This window comes from Triticum aestivum, chromosome 3B, assembly GCF_018294505.1.
Source record: "Triticum aestivum cultivar Chinese Spring chromosome 3B, IWGSC CS RefSeq v2.1, whole genome shotgun sequence".
Classification (NCBI taxonomy): domain Eukaryota; kingdom Viridiplantae; phylum Streptophyta; class Magnoliopsida; order Poales; family Poaceae; genus Triticum; species Triticum aestivum.
In genome coordinates this window covers 798,463,752-798,486,951 of record NC_057801.1, presented here as the reverse complement: position 1 = coordinate 798,486,951, position 23,200 = coordinate 798,463,752, and the positions used below count along the sequence as shown (strand labels likewise).

Here is a 23,200-nt window from a genome sequence, read left to right as displayed (position 1 = left end):
TCCTAGATAAATAAAATCTATGTCACGTTGGTCGGCATAATTTTCATAAACAATAAATGAACCAATAGTTATGAAAAGATAATATATACCACATCCGAATCATAGACAGGACGAGGGCCGATGGGGGCGGATACCAAAACCATCGCACTATATAAGATGCAATAATAAAAGTAAGAAAATAATACAAGTAAGAATATTTTTCCTTTCAGAAAGAAGATAAGAACAAGAGGCTCACCACGGTGGTGCTGGCGATGAGATCGGTGCGGGTGATCGACGGCGGTGAAGACGGGGACGGGGCGTGATGGACCGCTAAACCTAGACAAATATTGAGGAAAATAGAGGTTGAAGGTCGAGCTTGGAGAGGAGAAAGCTTAAGTAGTGTGGCTCGGGCATTTCATCGAACACCTCATGTGCTATGGAGGTGAGCTAGAGCACCACAAAGCCCCCCCTCGCCGGCAAGAGAAAAACAGAGCACTGGAGTGCTCTGGTCGCGAGCGAGGGGGTATATATAGGCAGCACTATTGGTCCCGGTTCGTGGCATGAGCCGGGACTAACGGCTAGCCATTGGTCCCGGTTCATGCCACCAACCGAGACCAATAGTGGTGGGCCAGGAGCCAGGCCCATTGGTCCCAGTTCGTCCCACCAACCGGGACCAAAAGGTCCGGACGAACCGGGACCAATTGCCCACGTGGCCCGGCCGGCCCCCTGGGCTCACGAACCGGGGCAAATAGCTCCATTGGTCCCGGTTCTGGATTGAACCGGGACTAATGGGCTGAACTGGCCTTGGCCATTGCCCCCTTTTCTACTAGTGTACCACCCCCCTTAATGACGCACCCCCTCTTATTCTACCACGACTGAAGCACCTTGAGCTCGTCGCCGTCTGCCTCCCAAACGGTGACATGGAGCGCCTGCTCCGTGGCTGTACTGCACTCGAGTACCTTCATCTTCAAGCGATCAATGGGTTGAGTAGCTTCCACATCACCTACATGACTCTTCGAACTATTTATGTGTGTTGCTGGTGCGGCAAGAAGACATCAAAAGATGTGTACCACGGTATTGTCATTGAGGACACACCTGCACTTGAGATATTACTTGTAGTTGATCAAGAAGGTCCAATAAGAATCAATTTCATTTCTGCGCCGAAATTGATAGTGGTGGGCTACTCGTCTGACAAATACTCTGAACTTATTATTGGATCCACACCCGTTCAGGTACAACAGCCGCCTTCTACCTCTCCTTATTGGATCCACACCCGTTCAGGTACAACAACCGCCTTCTACCTCTCCTTCTACAAATTAACATTATTTCTAATTTTGAAGATGTTTGTTCGTCTGTCATCCAAAAAATGATTCCGACAAGCTTGACCCCGAAACTGCGCATAGTGAAGGTCTTGGCACTAGAATCTATCGGCCCCAACCTGGAGCAAGTTGTTAGTTTCCTAAGATGCTTTCCATGCCTGGAGAAGCTATTTATCGAGGTGTTGTTCCTTTCCTATTAAATTTTAACCATAAGGGAGTTCAATTTGTGACACCTTTTTCCAAGTTTACAATGACAATGTACTATAATTTCTGAAGTATTCTTTTGGAGTATTTCAGCGCATACATGTCCCCCCATATTGGTTGCTTTATCCATATGGTTACAATCCATAAGTATTTCTCCTTTGGATTCGTTTGTACTAGTTTTCTTAGGGAACTTTTCATCCACTCCAACCTCTTGTGAAGAAGGCTACATTTTTCTATAATGTAATCAAATGCCCATGTTAATCATGTCAGATCGAAGATGGCATGTTAGTGTATTTTACAAATCCTGCAAACCAAATAGGCATGTAGTAGTGTTCAAAACTGCATGTAGGCACTAACACGTTTTCTTCTTTTGCAGATAAGATTAGGCCTAGTTGTGGATAATGTGATACAATATGAAAATCACGTCGAATGCCTAGATCAGCATTTCTCAGAAATTACTTTGAACTCCTACTGAGGGACCTTACCGGAGATTATATTCGCCAGGTTCTTTGTTTTTAGAGCAAAGGTGCTGAAGGTAATGAGGTTTTCCCTACATTTATTTCGCAAAAATGAATGGTTTGTTGATCAGCGCCGGTGCCTACGGCAGAATGGAATAGGGTCCAAAAATGCAGAATTTAATTTTGGAACTTAAGATGACAGAGTAATCCGAAGTCATCGTGTCAACCCCATACATGACTTCTCAGTGGCTGACCCCTTTGCAAAAATTATGAGGTTTCGAAACCAGACTTAGAAGTGGTAATATTAATTTGAACCTCTCTGATATCCATGTTCAGCGGATCAGCGCGAGCGTTTGCAACTGATGAGCTGAATTTCATATCTAATATCAGTTTGAACCTTGTAATCTTCGAATTTGAGCCATATAACTCTGGAATTTGAACCCTGTAATATCTCGAGCTTTTGTGGTACAATCATTGAAATGGCATCGTATGAGACTCGTATATTGGTAGAACTTTTTTGACCTGAATATGCAATTGTCTCAGATTTTATTAACCATTCTCGAATATGTTTACCTTGTTAGTCTCACAGCACACGATCTGTATGGCTAACTCGACTGCAATCTCTGACATTATTGCACACAGTTGTTTTCTTCAACCGTGTGCCCTGTGGAGCGCAGAATTAATTATCACACTTGAGTGTCCATCATCACCCTTCTGTGTAACTTTGACCTCATCACCTACGGGTAAACTTATGACCGAAGTCATTCCACACACTTCATTTTTACAAAGCTTTTTGCCAATAAATGCCCATGATTTTTCCCTCTTCTAGCCGACGCGTGGCCAAACTAGCCGGGTAGGAAGTTTGCACGGTAAATTGCGCGGTAGCGCGGGAACAGGCTCACTGACGATAAATTTAGCGCCTCTTCAAGCCCACGCGTGGTCAAACGAAACACGTGCAGTGCGGTGTTGTCAAGCGTGCACTGGAATCCTCCGCTATGAAAACTGTGACAAGACGTGACAATTATAGGCCGGCCGGCCCCCATTTATTACAGTGGCCATTTAACCCTTGTGTCTCTACAACATTTCGATCGCGCCCCACCATTGCAAGAAGCACACCCACCATAATAAATTCTTAGAGGGTATCCTGTGCGGCTCCAATGGCGCTCCGAGCGGCTGCCGCCGATGAGCAGCAGTTCACCATGCGTGCCATGGTGGACACCCACAGAAGGTTCATGGACCTCTCGGTGGTGTACACCAATAACCCGGTCTGGGTGGAGCACTCCATCCACATCATGGAGTTGTTGCTTGCTGAGGAGAAGTACAAGGTGGTCGGGTTCGACCTTGAGTACACCCACACTTGTGCCGGGTCTCGTCCCATGGTCGCCGCCACCCAGATGTGCGTGCGCCACCACGTCCTCGTCTACCACTACTACCTGGCCATAAGGCCTTGCGAGCATTTCGCCAGGTTTGTCAACGGCCCCCACTACATGTTTGGTACGGTGAACATCACCAACGATGTAAAGGCGCTTGAGAATTTGGGCATCGCCTGCCAGAATCTTGTCGACGTCTAGGGCCAATACAAGATCTAGGGCAGCAAGGAGCAAGAGAAGGACTCACTGGTTCACCTCACCGAGGCCATCATCGACCCCTACTGCAGAGACATGAAGGATTCCTGCAACAAGGACAAGCGTGCCTAGCACTCGGCCTGGATGGAGAAACTCGACAAAGCTCACGTCGTGTACGCGGCCAAGGAGCCGTACATGAGCTACGACATGTAAAGGCAGATCGTTTACATGAGGAAGTGCCTCCTTCCCCGAAACGGCCAGGGATCTAGCTGGAAGCAGAGCAATGGCAAGCGTCGTCACAACAATAAGTAGATGATTAGATCCTCGTTTCTCCTAGTTTCGTTGCATGTAATTGCTTACTTTGGTGTGTGGAATTTTTATGTGTGTAGTCACTTGTGTAATTGTATGCTTAATTTGGTTATGCAATGTTGTCTTTTTAAGTATATATGTTGATGCTCTGTAGACAGAGTGTAGATGTTGTGCGGACAAAGAAAATCACATCGCACATGGACTAAACAATGGAACCCGTTGGTGAAGTTTTCATCAATCACTCACAATTGTATACCAGCAATAATTTGCCCACAACAGACATGGCTTGTTAGCAACAATTGGATGTGTTGTTATTGGTCTTCGCACACGTTTCCGATTACAGACCAGTTTGCCGTGTATCACACACATCTTGTTAAGTTGAACCATTTCTGTTCTCTTGTCTCAACGGAAACAGTTCATCTGAGTGAACCACATGCCGTATATCGCACACACCTTGATCTCGCTGACCGTTTCTTTTATGTTGCTTAATAAAAAAACAGTTCATCCGAGCAAACTGTATGTTGTATATCACACACACCTTCATCTGGCTACCCGTTTCTTTTGTTCCTCCTCATCGCAAGCAGTTATTGAACTGAACCATATGCCCTGCATCGCACACGCAACTAAAATGTGAATCGTGTTTGATGCATCTGCCATCGCAAATGTTTTGCACATTTTTTTGATGGTATTTTACACCACCATTTGCAATTATTGCATCACACACAGTTTCGTCGAAGGGTCTCTGATCGTAGTGTCGCATTAGCAGCATCCTGCAGTAGTGAGGGCTTGATCTCCAATAGGAGCTTCTCCAAGAGGAGGGCTTGATATCCAAGAGGAGGGCTTGATATCCAAGAGGAGCTTCTCCAAGAGGAGGTCTAGATCTCCAATAGGAGGAAATGAGAAAAACTCTCTCTTTGTCTATCAAATATTGTGCTAACCTCTATAATGAGCTATGGCAAGTGTACTTATAGTCTAGAGACGAAATAAGAGGAAAACAGGGGTACAATGGTTATTTAGCCCGAGATTCATGCAGGCACTTTCGGTGGAGTCCAAGCACCCGAAGTAAAGTGGTCCGGGCACCCGGGGTCGTTGGGGAGTAGAAGACCAGGCTGGGCACCCGGTGGTTGGGGTGCGGGCACTCGGGAGTGCGGGCACCCGGTGGTCGGGGTGCAGGCACCCGAGCTATACAGAGGGGCGGAGCCCTTTGGGGCCCGCAGTCCGGGAACTCGGGGCGTAGGAGGCCAGGCACCCGGGGTGGTCCGAGGCCTCTGATGTTCCATGTGTGGGAGTTCCTTCTTCTCCTTGGGGCTCGACCATGTGGACTTGGTGATCCCTGCATGCCTCCTTACGGTCTTCTCCTTGGTACCTAAGAATGCACAATGTATCCATTTGAGATAGAGCACAACTCTCATGTCAATCCGAATGAAGTTCGAAGAGGAAAGAGTTAACATCGGTTTCCATGATGCGTGTGCGGACTCTTGTCATTAGTACTCTTCATGCTTGCGGTGGTGACGGAACGTCCACGGGGATGAACGAGGGATGCTCCGCATCATCTTCCCCCCTTGGGAGAGATCCGTCTACGAATCGTGATCTTCATCACCATGGGAAAGAGAGCGCGATCTCGTGTAGAAGTGGACAGCCACCAAGCACGTATCATTTCGAAGCTCAAAATGGGCACTCTCGAATGTCGCACCGTCTTGTGATTCCTTCAAAAGGTGCAAGTATAACAAACACTTGGAAAAACCAATGTGGTTAGCAGTGGTGCAAAATCAAGCATTCAAGAGGTGATTCACCAAACAAGTGTCATCATCAAGCATAACATATGGTGTGACAAGGGATTGTCACATGTCATGTAAGCACATAAATTGAGCAAAATCAAGGACATCATGGAAACAAGCATGTAAATGTGAGGTAGCGATGCAAATATGTGTGTCAAGAGAATAAGAATCTACCTCAAGCTCATAGCAAGCATGCATAAGGCGCTCAACAAGTGGTCTATTGCATACATATGAAGCATTCACAACACCAAAATAAATGAAGTGTCTAAAGTGCAAGACAATCCAAGCTTAATGTGCATGGTTTGTAGTGAATATAGTGTGCCACTCAACACAATAGAAAGAGCAATTGTCCATCATGTGTGAGGCAATCAAGTCAATCATGTGGCAATCAAGGAAATGGATGCCATCAACCACATGAAACGAGCAAGTATGAATCATCGATGATGCAACATAGGCAAGCGTACCATTCATGTCATGCAAACTAGTAGTGCGAAGATGCAACATACTAGAGGAAATCATGGCAACCATGTCATGTGGGCAAATAATAGGCATATGTCATGCGCATGACATAGTACAAGCATGAAAACAAGATAAGATCAAAGGATCATCATAGGCATTGGGCACAAAAAAACATGGCGATAACAAGCAATATCTCCACCAAACTTGCAAATACGCATGCAAGTACTAGAATCAATCATCATGTGTAATGCAAAGCATGGGTCACAAATGCATGGTGAAAGCATAGTAATGAGCATAACATGCAAAGTGAACATGATAGTATGGGCATAGGGTGACAAGTGGTAAATAGCCCATAGCCGTGTGAGAGCCAAGTAAAAGGAATGTGCAAAGTCATTTCGCGAAGAGAACGGTGGTAAGGATAACCCACGGGATACCAAATTGTCATTGCTCCCAAGAGCTCGTTTCTCAACTCTTGGGATTGAGAGGTTGACGAGTATTCGTGAGTATCTACACAAAACAAAGACAAAGGGAAAATTGTGTGTGCGTGGTATATGTACACATCATCCATTATGATGCATACGTGCATGTGTTGGTTAGCATAAGATATCCAATTCTTAAATAAATGAGATGTGTGATATAGAAACATGTCATCCATCATGATAGGTTTGTTGTTATGTATATCATAATGGAGACTCAAATTGTGTAATGCATCATGAGAAATATGTAGAGCATTGTTATTCATGGAATGCATATGGTGCACACAATCATGGGAATCATGCAATGTATGGAATGCATCAAAATTTTGTAATATGTATGGGAAACTATTGGGGTCTCCTCATGAGCATTAATGGAAACATCACATGGAGAATATTGACAACATCCTATGTGATCATGGCATGGTATAGTAGATGAATTGCACAAATCATGTAAAGGAAGCATGGCAATATTGTCGGATGAAAAACAAAAGCCAATGACCATCATCTCATCCTCTATGCCATAAGAGAAAATGGGATTTATTTTAATGGGGCATGCATAGTTACTATGTTGAGATTGAAATGATGCAATATGGGAGATCTCACTCATAGCATATGACAAGTTTAAAGGGTTGTCGAACATGATGTGACCAAAAGAATTTTCACATGATATCCTTTGGGGCATAACATCACAACTAGGCAACTTGACATGCTCATCATCATATTCATCATAAATTGGTAAGTCATGACATGAGGAGGCCGCACTAGCATGAAGCATGGTAATAGGTGTGTCAACATCATGCAAGCAATCATTGGTTAGATAGTCCACTAGTGGGACAAGAGAAGCATCATCACCTATGTTAACTTTGGAGCATCGCTCATGTGTTGTAGGTGAGGTGTCGAACACCAAGTTGTGATCATCTTCATCGTGATGGAACCATGTGGTGGGTGCATTATCGTCCACCATGGCCATCATCATCTCCATTGGAGGTATGGACTCGACGAGGATATGCATGTCGTCATGTAGGAGACCTAGCACCAAATAAGAAAACACACTCGGAGTAGAGGTTAAGTCGTTAGAAATCATAGTGGCCTCACGTGCTGTCTCAACTACCTCACTCACTAAGTGTTGTGGCTGACTCACTCCCAGTAAGATGCTCTCACTCATATGGTTGGTGGAGTCACTCAAATGGCTCTCAAGCTCACATAGGATGTGTGGCATAATCTCGTGTGTGGGGCTAGTGGTGGTCACACTCATCCTCTCATAGGAAATGCTCTCAATGTCACATATGATGGAGTTGTTGGGGAACGTAGCATGCAATTCCAAAACATTTCCTACTATCATGCAAGATCTATCTAGGAGATGCATAGCAATGAAAGGGGAGAGTGTGTCCACGTACCCTCGTAGACCGAAAGCGGAAGCATTAGGTTAACGCAGTTGATGTAGTCAAACGTCTTCATGATCTAGTACCGAACGTACGACACCTCCGATTTATGCACACGTTCGGCTCAATGACGTCCCTCGAAATCTTGATCCAACAGAGGATCGAGGGAGAGTTCCATCAGCACGACGGCGTGGTGATGGTGATGGTGATGTGATTCATGTAGGGCTTCACCTAAGCACTACGACGCTATGACCGGAGGAGTAAACTATGGAGGGGGGGGACCGCACACGGCTAAGAGAAAAAATGATGTGCCTTTGGGGTGCCCCTGCCCCCGTATATAAAGGAGGGGAGGAGGAGGTGGCCGCTTAGGAGGGGCTCGCCATGGGGGGGATTCCTACTAGGACTCCACTCCTAGTAAGATTCGCCCCCCACTCTTTTCCTTTCTTACCGGAAAAGGAAGGAGAGGGAGAGGGAGAGGGAAATGGTGCGCCACCCCCTCCCCTAGTCCAATTTGGACTGCCATGGGGGGCACCCCTTGCGGCCCTCCACTCTCTCCACTAAGGCCCATGTAGGCCCAATACGTCCCCGGGGGGTTCTGGTAACCCCTCGGTACTCCCGTAAAATACCCGAACCAGTCAAAACCATTCCGATGTCCGAATACTACCTTCCAATATATGAATCTTTACCTCTCGACCATTTCGATACTCGTCATCATGTCCGTGATCTCATCTTGGACTCCAAACAAACTTTGGTCACCAAAACAAATAACTCATAATACAAATCGTCATCGAATGTTAAGCGTGCGGACCCTACGGGTTCGAGAACTACGTAGACATGACCGAGACAAATCTCTGGTCAATAACATTTAGTGCAACCTAGATGCTCATATTGCTTCCTAAATATTCTATAAAGATCTTTATCGGTCAAACCGCAATAACAACATACGTTATTACCTTTGCCATCGGTATGTTACTTGCCCGAGATTCGATCGGTATCCTCATACCTAGTTACATCTCATTACCGGCAAGTCTCTTTACTCGTTCTGTAATGCATCATCCCGTAACTAACTCATTAGTCACATTTCTTGCAAGGCTTATAGTGATGTGCATTACCAAGAGGGCCCCGAGATACCTCTCCGATACTCGGAGTGAGAAATCCTAATCTCGATCTATGCCAACCCAACAAACACCTTCGGACACACTTGTAGAGCATCTTTATAATCACCCATTTATGTTGTTATGTTTGATAGCACACAAGGTGTTCCCCCGGCATTCGGAGTTGCATAATCTCATAGTCAGAGGAATATGTATAAGTCATGAAGAAAGCAATAGCATTAAAACTTATCGATCATTATGCTAAGCTAACGACGGGTGGGTCTTGTCCATCATATCATTATCTAATGATGTGACCCCGTTCATCAAATGACAACACATGTCTATGGTCAGGAAACATAACCAGCTTTGATCAATGATCTAGTCAAGTAGAGGCATACTAGGGACACTCTGTTTTGTCTATGTATTCACACATGTACTAAGTTTCCGGTTAATACAACTATAGCATGAATAATAAACATTTATCATGACATAAGGAAATATAAATAACAACTTTATTATTGCCTCTAGGGCATATTTCCTTCAGGAGTCACTCATATCACTCATGGTGGGGTGGCTCTCATCACATGGGAATTGGGGCATCTCGTCATATGTGGGTGTCGGAGAGATGTAGGTGCAATTGTCTCCATGCTGAACTCCTATCGCCGCCTTGGTTGAAGGGATAGTCCCATGCTCAGCCTCCTCATCCATAACGCCTCCAAGGATGAACGCCGTAGGATGTGGCAAATCATCGCTCTCCTCCGAGACCAAAGATAAGGTCTCAAGTGCGCTCTCGTAGCTCGACTCAGAGTATGAGTCCCATTTGGGCGCTGTCTTCATGTTGTAGAAGAGGTTTGTGCTTGTCGCCATGGTCGAAGGGGATGGCCCTTGCTCGACCGTCTTTTTGTAGGAGGCCCATATGATGTGGCACCTCGTAGCTCGTCTCCATGACCGAAGGGAACTTCCCATGCTCGGCCATCTTCCTTGAGGGGCTTTCTATGATGGAACGTTTCGCCCTCGCTTGTAGGTGGCCGCCTTGTTGTTGAAGATGTCAATGTAGGCGAACTCATGGGAAGTAGGCGAAGATGCCTTGATAACACTTGGTGAAGATGCGAAGTGGTGGCACTAGTGGTAGCTCCGTATTGTTGGTGCTCGTCTCGCGGTCTTCTCTTGTGCTCATGAAGTTTGGTCGTAGCTTGATGTGGAGCTTTTTGGGACTTGTAGGTGTACTTACCGCGAGCATCTTCATCTTGATGGTTTTGTAGTGCTTGAGCTCGATGGCGTTCCAAAGATTGGCTACTTGAACATCGATGCCTTGAAGATGACGAAGGGAAAGAAGACTTGTAGTTGGCCACCGTGTCTCGTATTTTATCCATGTGTTCGTCCAACTTGGTGTCGAAGTAGTCCCTTTTCCTTGCTTCGTTTTGGCGAATATCGATGGCGAGTCGCTCAATTCCTTGCATTGCTCATTGTAGTCCGAAGATGGACGTTTTGGTGATGTAGTTGTTCACGCTGTCGTTGTCGTGGAACACTGGAGATGAAATGCCTTGCCTATCCATCACAAGACTCAAGCTAATGTGAGTGGAAGAAAGAAAAGAAGAAGACCAATGTACCTTATCCTTGAAGATGGATTAATGATCACTCAATAATGTAACAAGGAAATAGCACAATTGGTACCGGATCTTGTCAATTCTCACACCTACACAAATAAAGCTTTTGGTGGAGCTCGGTGAGGATAGTGGCACAAAAATTCGATGCAAAATGTTAGCAAGAGTCAATAATGTTGGAAAAGATTCACAAATTCGCAAGTGAAACAAGTAGACCAATAGGAATGGGTGGCACACGGAAACGCACACACACAGATAGATAAGTGGGGTCGTGCAACCAAGGAATGAGCACAAAATGTGGAATCCACGGAAAACGCTTGTGTTGCACAACTCTAGAGAGACACTAGCACGATTGCTCAATAGGCATATACGACACTTGTGCACAACCTATAAGATGCAAAATGTATCAACTTTCTATCCCAAGTATGCTATTTATGTATGATGTTCCGGTGTTTCACACACGACCATCCAAGATGATCAATATGGTAGTATGGTATGCAATGTGGCGATGCTATGGCTCTTGCTTACAATCTTCTTTGCTCTACTTTTGCTTAAAAGCTTATTCTCTTTTTCTTTGTATGGCCACTTATGCGAAATGCACAAACCAAGATAACTATTGTGTATATGCGGGAACAATCTTGTGACACGAGGGATGGTACTATGATACCAAGATGATACCAATATGATATGGTATGTACGCAATGGAAGGTGTAGATCGATGATCACTAATGTGCACAAGTAACGTTGCCAGCAATACTCAAAGGCTAGTCTTGATAGGCAAGTGACGCAAAATGGGCTAAGGAGTTAACAATGTAATGGCAAGGGTAATATACAAGGATGGGATACCATGATACCAAGATGATATAGAGGTTACCGTTCTTACTTACGGTTAGGGTGTCAATGGTGAATGTGGTCGACGTCGAATCCTTGTCGAAGTTGAGTGGCGGTGTTGTCGATGTCGAACCATTCCTAGTTAACCGAAACAACCTAGGAAACGGAAAACCCGCAAACTCAAAATCTCAAAGGAAAATGCCAAATGATGCTCGTGGAATGCGTTGGTGGTTCCAGAGTTAGCAATTCGGAAGTGGTGGTGGTGGTTGATGACTAAGCAACCGTCCCTAAGTAGCCGAAACACCTTACGAGACTCAAGTCACAACTCAAGATACCACAAATGCTAAATGGAGCAAAATGGGTTAGGTTGCGGAAAGCTATGATGATTTTGCGGATGATATGGTGGATGGCCTAGGCCAAGATGCCAAAATGCCAAGATTTTGATGAAGTCAAATGATGTTTGAACCTATCTAGATGGATGCGGGATGTCAATAGCTACTCAAGGAGCTAAAGAACGTCAAAATCGGACTTTGGGAGTGAAAATTATGGCCGAAACGGTTTTTGTTAGTGCGCTGATTCTGGGTGGTGCGAGTGCCCGGGGGTCGGAGGTGCGGGCACCCGGGGTGTTCATCGGGGTTGGGCGGAAAAAGTGTCCCGGGGGTCCGGGTGCCCGGGGGGGAGGGGTGCGGGCACCCGGGGTGGTCAGCGGGGTTGGGTGGAACTTGCCCAGGGGGTCCGGGCACCCGGGGTGGTCCGAGGCCTCTGGTGTTCCGCGTGTGGGAGTTCCTTCTTCTCCTTGGGGCTCCACATGTGGACTTGGTGATCCCTCCATGCCTCCTCACGGTCTTCTCCTTGGTACCTAAGAATGCACCATGTATCCATTTGAGGTAGAACCCAACTCTCATGTGAATCCGAATAAAGTTTGAAGAGGAAAGTGTTAACCTTGGTTTCGATGACGCGTGCACGGACTCTTGTCATTGGTACTCTTCGTGCTTGTGGTGGTGACGGAACGTCCATGGGGATGAACAAGGGATGCTCCCCATCAAAAAATGAAAACCCCAAAAATCATTTATACCCCGTAAACGTGTATAGAAAAAATTTAAAAAATAAAATATTGAGAAATCGCGCAACAGGTGACACGTGATGGCGGCTGAGAGCGCTCCAGTCCACCAAAAGTGACAATTGAGTGGCTCCCGCGGTGTTACCCCTCAGTTAGTTGCTCTCTCGTTTTCAGCAGTATGCATGTGCATTTGGTCTTTTTGAAAACGTAATAGGCATGGCCTTAAGAGTAGGAGATTAATGTTTTTAACTCATTTATTGACCGATAAAGGACCGACGCCCAGCTCGCGGTCGCTTGCAGCAAAGAGGTGTAGTTGTGACTGGACTTGAAGCACTCAACGCCTGCAATGTAGCAACACCTCCTCGTCTGTGCCAGCGGATTCACATACTTTGAGGTCCGACGGCACACTATTGCAGCGCTGATGTCCAGGTGATGCCTCTGTTTTGGAGCGATGATGACATGCGGTGGTGGGCACATACAGCACCAATGTCACCTCATGTTACAGCCCCCAATGGCTTCCGCTAGCCGTGCAACATTGTGGAAGGCCGCCGTGGCATCACACGTCGCCACTCGCCGTAGCCCCCCTCCCAGTAGCCTGCAGTCGCTTGCAACAACGGGGATGCTGCGGTCGGCCTTGCACCATCACCGTCCGCCACACGTCTATGACAATCTATATAGGTTGCAGCAAAGAGGGATATTTGTGGCTAGACTTGAAGCACTCGATGACCGTCATGCAACAATGCCGACTCATCTTCAGGAGCGGATTCCTATACTTTGACGTCCGACGCCACACCATTGCAACACTGGCATCCCAGTTGATGCTCCTGTCTTGAAGCAACGATGGCACGTGGTGGTGGGCGCATAGAACTCGATGCACTCTCGCCTTGCAACACCCTCAGTAGCTTCCTTGTAGCACCCAACATATCATCCATGACAGTCAAGCAGCAACTCCATGTGTGTAGATGGAAGGAGTTGCACTTGTTCCGGAGGATGAAGGCAGGGGCGGCTCAAGGATTTCGAAGGCCCCGGGGCAAACTTCACCAATGGGCCCAACAGAGAATTTTTTTTGGTCGATACACGAACAAATACATATATTATAATGTCATAAAGAGTAGTAAATTTTCATTAGAATCAAATATCTGATATTTTTTCTTGCCTTTGTTCAAACTCAAGTATCATAGAAGCTACAATGCAAACAAGAATATAGAAATAGCATGCTAGCAAACCTCCAGTAATCATGAGAAGCGAGACTTCCGTGCATTTTTTGACGCAAAATCATCAATGACAATGTCAGGATCAATATTGTCCAACATATTCTTCTCGATGCAGCACATGGCCAAACCATTCAGTCTGTCTTGGGACATTGTTGACCTCAAATAATTTTTTAGTAACTTCAATTTTGTGAAACTCCTTTCAGCTGATGCAACAGTGACCGGCACAGTCAAGAGGATACGATAAGCAATTGAGACATTTGGATAAGAATCCGCAACTCTAACAAACTCAAATACTGATCCGCTGACATGAGTGTGTTTGGCAATGTCATCTGCAATACTTTTAGTTCAGAAACAAAATCATCTAAATCAACATCTGCTGACTTACCATGAGTGAAAGTGTTGACAAAACTAGTGCAACATTTTCTTAGATCATTATCACCCAACAACTTCAATTCTTTTGAGTTGAACAAGAATCCAAATATGCTCCCAAATGACTTCAGTTCCTCAAATCTACTAGTCAAGGAAGCAATTGCAACATCAATCATCACCAAAAAGTATTTAACTCTAAATGATTCCACCTCAATTTCTTGCGCTTCTTGATTCTGGTCATTTTCTTCATTGCCATTAATTTCATCAAATTGTCTTTTTCTGGTAATACGCCGCTTTACAGGAAATAAAGGTTGTACACCCATGTCGATTGCAATAGATCTCGCAATATCCAAGCTAGTAGCAAAGCCTTCATTTCTGTACTTCTCAAAATATGAGATGGCACCTTCAATCTGTTTAAGAGTAACATCAATACACACGAATTTAGACTGCAATTTCTTACTCACCATGTTTACCGTGAACAAAACATCATGCCAGATGACCATGCCCAGTATAAATTCAAATTTCTCAAGTGCATTAGCCAAAGATTTTGCGTCGCTCTTAGTCTTGGCGTCATCAGTAGAAGTTCTCTTCAATTCCAATAAAGCTTTTATTAACTCAGGTGCTTGATATCTGGTAGCATGAACACTCTTTATTCGACTCTCCCATCGAGTCTTACACAAAGACTTAACTGTCATTTTTGGAACATGATCAAGCAATAGCTGCCATCTTTTAGTAGAGCTTGAAAACAATATGTAAATTCTTTGCACAACACCAAAGAAAGTTATAGCTTTATCGCAAGATTTTTCCATATCACTGAGAGTAAGATTCAGGCTGTGACAAGCACACGACATGTACAATGCTCTTGGATTAGTTGCTAGCAATCTGCTCTGTACCCCTTGGTTTTTTCCCTTCATGTTCGAACCATTGTCATACCCTTGTCCACGAACATCTTGAACATTCAAACCAACATATTCAAGTGTATCAATTAACACATTATAAAGTCCAAGTCCCGACGTATAGTCGACCTTCATGAACTCTAGAAAAAACTCCTCTATTTTTGTACTGGCACTTGACATGTTTACACATCTCACAATTAGAGTCATTTGTTCTTGATGGCTCACATCAGGGGTACAGTCTAAAATGACAGAGAAATACCTTGCATCCTTAATTATCTTCAAGAGAGAATCTTTAACACTGCAAGCAAGACGGGAAATTAACTCGTTCTGAATATTATGGCCAAGATAATGATGATGGATTTCATTATTCTGAATGCGCCGAAGATGCTCTTGCATTACAGGATCAAATTCTGCCATCATTTCAATTACTCCCAAAAAGTTCCCATTGTATCTTGATATAATTTCTCATTTGCTCCTCGAAAAGCCAAATTATGTTTAGCAAGAAATTTCACAGCAGCAACAATTCTAATTAAAACTTGTCTCCAGCGCTTCTTCTCCCTTGCAATCTCTTCTTGCAAATCTCTATCAATTGTTTCCTTCTTACTTAGCCTCAACCTTACCTCATTCCAAGTATTCATGTTAGTGATATGCTCAGCACCGTTCTCATGTAATTTCAGCTTTTCACTAAGATGTTTCCAATCCATCAATCCCTCAGATGCTAGCAAACTTTTGCTGTTTTCAGATTTGAACAATTTGCAGCAAAAACAATGAACTTTATTCACATGTTTAGAGTACACTAACCACCTCCGATCACTGGCCTCACCATTCCTTAGCTGTCTTGAGTAGTAAGCATATGAAAAATGCCTGCCTTTCTTATCCACGGGAAACACAGGATTGTACTCCCTTGTAGGTCCTTTTTCAATGAGAATATCTCTTGATTTATTGTCAAGAATATTCCAAGTTCTAGGATCATAAATATCAAAAGAAGAAGCCTGCTCATCTATGTTTCCATGGCCACTAAAATTTCGGGTGTTCTGATTGGCATCAACATCGGCACAATTTCCCCCAACTGCATTCTCAGTCTGATCTGGTTGTTCGCCATTGGTGATATATAATTGCGTAAAATTCATATCAGTATCCTTCCACAACACGAATTTATTCATAGCCCCTCTCTGAGATCGAATCAACTTCTGTACTCGTTTCTTGTTAGTTCTTTTCTGATGACCAGATGGATGCTTTTTAGGCAACATGGTTACACTACCAATGGATGCAGCTGCAAGTTATGAGCGATGCAAAGAAAGAATCAGACACCGGATTGAGATTTTAGCCTAAGAACATATAGCACGAGAAAATAGAGTCGCCCACCATGGTTTCATAGAAATAGAATTTTGATCTGAGATTACCTCTTGATCTTGATCTTTCCCACAATTTCTTGCCGAGATGTACACAACGTGATCAGGGAACTATGGATTTCAGTGATGCAGTCAGACCTCGGCCGGTCAGGGAATCCGGACTGGATCAGGACGACTGGACGAGACGGCGACGGTTCAGTGCGTGAATCAGGGCGAGAATCGCTGGAAAGAAAAGGAAACGACGATTCAGGACGATTTCGTTCCGTGCGTGGCTGGCTACCTTCCTGGGCTAGCTGTGTGCCCTGGGTAGATGGGCCTTTTTTTCCTCTACTATGATGTCCCATACGTACATACTGTATACCAGATATGGGCCCCTATTTCGGCCGGTCCCCGGGCCGTCGCCCCTACTGCCCTGGGCTAGAGCCGGCCCTGGACGAAGGTGAAGCAGCAGCCCAAACCCATGATTTTGACAAGCCTCGAGAACGAGTCCACATCCAAGAACAACAAGATGCAGACCAGCTTATCAATTTTTTGTAGATGCATCAAAAACTTCAGTCATGAGATGCACAAGCAGCAACTCATGATCTTGTGAAGCATATGTGGACCCACAATAAAAATCAATGAATTGTGCATTTAAAATAAATATTGTGTTCAAACTTCGAACTACGTATTATCGATACCAACAATTGTTATTTACGTGTGATTTTCACGTGTATGATGAACATGCATGGATAGGCATGAATTTAAGGGTTTCAATTCGAGGAGTGTGGCCGCTCATCAACCAATTGTGCTGACGTTCCCTCGAAATACATCGCAAAACAAATGTTTTTTCATAGCAAATTTAGTTGTCACGTGATAGCAAATTTAGTTGTCGCGGATGATGGCAAAACAGATGTTTTTTATAGCAAATTTAGTTGTCGCGCGATAGCAAATTTAGTTGTCGAGGATGATGGCAAAATTAATGGTTTTTTATAGAAAATTTAGTTGTCGTGGGATAGCAAATTTAGTTGTCGCAGATGATGACAAGACTAGAATTACTATGGGATTTATTTGTTTGTTTCAGGGAATGCAGATCATTTGTTGCAGGTTCTGAGGGTTCTTTTTTTTTATTGGAGGGAAGGTTACGAGGGTTCTTGATTTAAATCCTTTCCCTTAGCATTTCCGCTCCTTTAATGCGTTGGTCCCACCACCACCACCACCACCACCACTACCGCCGCCACCACCACCACCTGCCCGAAGCCTATAAATCCCAGTCCCAAATCGGCACTTGTCCCTGATCCCAAATCCAATCCCCAGTCAAAAAATTGGCGACCGCCGATGACGGCGACGAGGACGCAAGCAGCGGAGTGCGGCGGCCAGAAGCTGCAATCGTTGGTCCCTGGAGAGTATCCCTGCGTGAGGCGGTTCCGTCACCGGCGTCTCCTCACCTTTCTCTGGCTCCAAGGCTACGGCTCTACCTTCATCGCGTATACACCCGCCGCCCTTCCTTTGCGTCGCCAGTGATTTGATCCACCTTGTGCTTACTCGCTGATCATCGGATGCAGGATGCTGAAGCAGACGAACGCCTACTTTTGCGTGATCCATCTGGTGCGCCTGGTGTCCCAGGGCCAGTGGACCGAAGCCTTGGATTACATCCTCCCTCGCTTCCTGCCGCTGGAGCCCCGTTGGACGCCAGCCTCGAGGCCATGGTCCTCGTCATGTTTCTTCGCGTGCACCGTTTATTCCAATCGGAAGTAGCCAGGTATCTCGATTCTGCAGTACTACTTTTATATCCCCTTTTCTCGCAGTATACAGTTCAAACAAATTTCCTCAAGTCATAGTACTAGTACGTTCTGCGGACCCATCAGGCCGTCCGGCAGTAGCAGCCTGTCTTTGAATTCTGGAGTCGTGTTAGCCAAGTCCTGGACGATCTTTGCTGCTCTAGCCCACATGGGTCTCAAGTCCCGAGAAAACTTACTGATTCACAGAGTAGTTAATCAATTTCATTTGATTGTTTGTGTCCGGGCCAGCTTTGCTCCTCTCCGACGGAGGCGGCAGGTCAAGAAATTTACCAGTCCTACCAGCAAGCATGCACGTGAAGAACATTCCCGTCAGATAGCTAATATCTATGTTGACAAGAGGATGAGGTAATATTACAATAATCGTATCTCGGTTCGACCAGGATGCATGCCATTTCTCATTTCTTGGTACGTCTCGTCTCTCATACATGGTTGGTTGGTCTTTGCAGCCTGCCTTCTTCCAGCCACTGCAGCCAGGAGTTGCAACTTGGTATACTTCATTTCTAGTCAGCTTCTCTCTCTGCGACCCTTTTTCCATCAAACAAATATCTAGAACAATATCATTTGCAGAAACCATAGCTAAAGCGCGGGATGATTGGTTTCGGAGAATTTTTGGTACGACTTGTCTCCGGTTTCACTTTCTATAGATTGAACGTTGCGCTTGACCTTCTGTTCATTAGTAGTATTTACATGTACTAGAGGCCAACGCGCGCTTCGCCGCGCCATTCTTCACTCATGAAAGTAACCTTCTTATATCTATAGATTATTGTCACCAGTTTTTTGTTTTGATTTTATCTGTATTAGCTTTGTGTTTCATTTTTTTTGTTGGTGGTGTTTTTTTGTTCGTATATCGTGTTGGGTTGCTGTTGAGTTTTTTTTTAAGAGAATAGAGGAGTTATTTGATGTGTGGTTGTGAATTCTTTGCACATTTTGGGCTTGGTATCAGCCGGGTGTGGTGATTGTTTGAGCCCCTTAGGAGTTCTTATTTCACCCTAAACTGATGTAATTGCTACTGGGGCGCTCACATGGGTCAGCACACATGATGACATGAAGCTCTTGCTCGCTCAGCTTGGGTCCCTACTCATCTCGCTCGTTTAGTTTTGTATTTGAGAATGTTAGTTAAACTAAATGATGTTTAAGAAACTTTAAAAATATTATGAATTTTCAAAACCATGAATTTTAGAAGCATTCATGAATTTAAGATATATCAATGGTTTAACAAATGTTCAAAAAATAAAAAGGTTTCAAATTTAAAAAATGTTCACAAACTTCAGATGACCGTGAGCTTTTAAAATATTCATAAATTTAATCAATATTAACGAATTTGAAGAATTTTAAAATATGTTTATATTTTTTAAATTATACAAATTTTAATAAGTGCTCATTAATTAAAACGTGAAAAAAATAAAAAAATAAAAAGAAGAGAAGAAATAGAACTAAAAAACTCACTTACTCGTGGTGCCCTAATGACCCCCACAACCCTGGAAGCATCAGGACGCTTCAATTCGATGGAGCTTATGTTATGGTTGTAGATCCCCCACTTCTCTGGTTTCTATATTCCACTCGCATTAATTCCGTGCAACCCATCAAGCTGCATTTTTTTCATTGGACCATTATGAAACGACATCTGAATGTACCGACTAGACAGGAAAAAAAACCATAAGGGCTGGTTGGTACAGTAGCAGGTCAAATTTTAACATTTTTCTAAATTAAAGTTGCAAAAATTCAAACTCCGCGCTACTATAGTTTTGTTGATTGAGTTACTAGTATTGTCATAATTAAGAAGCTGCTTTTACTGAAAGAGAGAAGATTACGTAGCTACCAGCGTGCTAAAAGAAACTGGGGAAACAAATTGTGTACACGCACGGTCAAAATTTGTAATCAACTTCTTCTTCACTTCCCTTGAGCAATTCAACTTTTCATGTGGATAACAGTATTTGTTCAATGCTGGCAATTTTTATTGGTATCAACTGATGAACTAGTGTGATATTCTAATATTCAGAGGAATGCATTAAAGTTGCTACATGCCCAGGGATCAATCGATGGCGTGCGCTTCAATCCGGTGCAAGGGAAGGTAAATTCACACTTGTTTTATCCACCAATCTTAAATTTAGTCAATATAAGTACCTGTCATTTTTTCCACTTGATCGATATCTGGGCTATACGCTGAATTCTATTGTGGATCATTGTCATGACATTATTTCATACATCTTTCCATCTCTGCTTCGGTGGATTTTGACATCAATTTTCATTTTGCAGACCTTAGCACTCGCGTGATAATCATTTGCAGAACTAGAATTAACTAACTCTTGACCTACTTTGATGCTTTCTGTCACATTTGTCCTTACAAAACAATTATTTGCTCGCCGCTGCTCCGGTTTTGCCATTATTGCTACCGCATTACTCTGCCTATGCTTGGGGTACTTACACCTGTAGTAGGCACGGATTTTCCCAATAGCCTTCAAATCATAGCAACAAAGCTTTAAAAAATTACTCAGAAAAGTTTATATAAACAGTTCGACTGTTGGCCCACCCTGGCTCATTGGGCCGTCAATCATTTTGAAGTTTGAACTGAGGAAGTTATCTGGATGCTCAACAAATAACTATAATTGTTACTGTTGCAGGTTCTTCTGTTACTGGAAATTCCCAGCCCCAAATCAGTGACTGTTCCCGATCCCAAACCCAACCCCAGCTCCAAATCGGCAACCGTCCAGGATGACGACGATGAGGCGAGCGGTGGTGTGCGGCCAGGAGGTGCAATCGTTTGTCCCTGGAGAGTACCCCTGCGTGAGGCGGTTCCGTTACCGGCGGCTCCTCAACTTCCTCAGGCTCCAAGGCTACGGCTCCACCTTCGTCGCGTATGCACCGACCACCCTTATTTTGCTTTTCAGATGCTTTGATCCAACTTGCTTGCTGATCAACAAAATGCATGGATGCAGGATGTTGAAGCAGACAGACGCCTACTTTTGCGTGTCCCATCTGGCGCGTTTCGTGTCCCAGGGCCAGTGGACCGAAGCCTTGCATTACATCTTCCCTCACTTCCTGCCGGTGGTACCCTGTTCGCCGCCCAGCCTCGAGGCTAGTGTCCTCGTCAAGTTTCTCCTCGTGCACCGTTTATTTCAACAGGAAGTAGCCAGGTACGTGGAATACTTTCAAATCCCCTTTTCTTGCAATAGAGTGATCAAACAAATTTCCTTAGTCGTAGTACGACTCTGTGAATCAGTAAGTTGTCTCGGGACTGGAGACCCATGTGGGCTAGAGCAGCAAAGATCGTCCGGGAGTTGGCTAACAGGACTCCAGAATTCAAAGGCAGGCTGCTACTGCCGGACGGCCCGATGGGTCCGCAGAACGTACTCCCCATCGGCTTTGGGTACACATGCCGATTGCCTCACGCGCTATCAAGTTGTAATCCATGATCACACTGCAACGTACTAATCAATTTCATTATTATTTTTGCATCCGGGCCAGCTTTGCTCCTTTACGACGGAGGCGGCACGTGAAAGACCATACCCGTCCTACCAACAAGCTTGCACGTAAAAAACATTCCTGTCGGGTAGCTAATATATATGTTGACAAGAGGATGAGGTAATCTTACAATCCTCCTACTTCGATTCGACCGGGATGCCTGCCATTCCTGTTTTCCTCACGTGCGCGCTCTCATGCATGGTTCCTTACTCTTTCCAGCCTGCCTTCTTCCAGCCACTGCAGCCAGGAGTTGTCAGCTGGTATACTTCATTCCTAGGTCCTAGCTAGCTTCTCTCTATGCAAGCATTTTTCCATCAAGCAATAATATAGAACAATCTTTTGTTATCCCATTTGCAGAACTCATGGCTAAGCCGCGGGATGATTGGTTTGTGAGAATTTTTGGTAGGACTTGCTCTCTGGTTTCACTCTATATAAACATTGAAAGTTGTTCTTAAACTTCTGTTCATTAGTAGTATTCACATGTATGTTATGATTTTCGTAGAGCCTGTGCTGCTCACCTTGCATCTAAATTCCACAATGCACAAATTTCGTGATGCATCTTTTTCATGTGACCGTTACCATTCATCTGAAAGCTTTAGTGCCGACTAGACAGAAAAATAATGCCATAAAGGTTGGTCGGCAGGGGCAGCAGCAGTTCAAATTTAACATTCAAATTAAAGGGATAGAAAATTTGCTCTCCGCGCTACTATAGTTTTGTTGATTAAGGTACGGTATTGCCATAATAATGAAGTTGTTTTTGCTGAGAGAAAAAGAGTAGCTACCACCGTGCTAAAAGAACTGTGAAAAAACAAATTGTGTACGTGCACGGCCTAAATTTGTAATCAACTTCTACTTCACTTCCAATTAGTAATTCAACTTTCCCAATGGATAACAGCCTTCAATGCTGGCACATTTTATTAGTATCAACTGACGGACTAGTGTGTCATTCTAATATTCAGGGGAATGCTTTAAAGGTGCTACATGCCCGGCGATCAATCAAGGGTGTGCGCTTGAATCAAGTGCAAGAGAAGGTAAATTTGCACTTGTTTTTTTTCCACCAAACCTTAAATTTGGCAAATCAGCACCTGTTATTCTTTCCACTTGGTATCTTGGCTATGTCGAATCCTATTGGGATCGTTTTCATGACACTATTTCATACTACATGTTTTATTCTCTTGCTAGATTTTACATCAGATTTTTCTTGAGATGATAGCACTCGCATGTTAATTATTTGCAGAATTAGAATTAAATAACTCTTGGCCTACTTTGATGCATTGTATGTTGCTCTTGTCTTTGTCCTTGCAAAACATTTACCTATTTGTTGCTTTGATTTTTTCAGTATGGCTACCGCATTGCTCTGCCTATGATTTGGTACATACACCTGTAATGATGTAGTCAACACTACTGCACCACCGGTTGATGTGCACATAGCCCCACCACATTTTTTTTTGCAAAAGTAAAATAAAATCAGACATCGTCAGTCATTGTTGAAGTGTGAAAGTCCTCTCTATGCTCAATTAATATCTAAAAGTGTTACTGTTGCAGGCACTCCTGTTACGGGCAATGTTATAAATCCTTCATGTTCTTCTGTCCCATTAACAACTGATG

The 23,200-nt window shown here is 44.2% G+C and overlaps 1 protein-coding gene and 1 long non-coding RNA gene across 2 annotated transcripts; one reads left to right on the top strand and one right to left on the bottom strand.

Moving 5' to 3' along the window:
- Positions 1-13,753: 13,753 nt before the first annotated feature.
- Positions 13,754-16,654, bottom strand: LOC123067939 (zinc finger MYM-type protein 1-like). Its single transcript, XM_044490510.1, has 3 exons — positions 16,401-16,654; positions 14,118-16,270; positions 13,754-14,061 (listed from the first exon to the last, which is right to left on the bottom strand). The coding sequence occupies exons 2-3, from the start codon at positions 15,415-15,417 to the stop codon at positions 13,754-13,756; spliced, it is 1,608 nt and encodes a 535-aa protein (XP_044346445.1). The 5' UTR covers positions 15,418-16,270; positions 16,401-16,654.
- A 4,701-nt stretch (positions 16,655-21,355) lies between these two features.
- Positions 21,356-21,965, top strand: LOC123066658 (uncharacterized). Its single transcript, XR_006431397.1, has 3 exons — positions 21,356-21,497; positions 21,596-21,712; positions 21,812-21,965. It is a non-coding gene; the product is annotated as an uncharacterized lncRNA (long non-coding RNA).
- Positions 21,966-23,200: the final 1,235 nt, after the last annotated feature.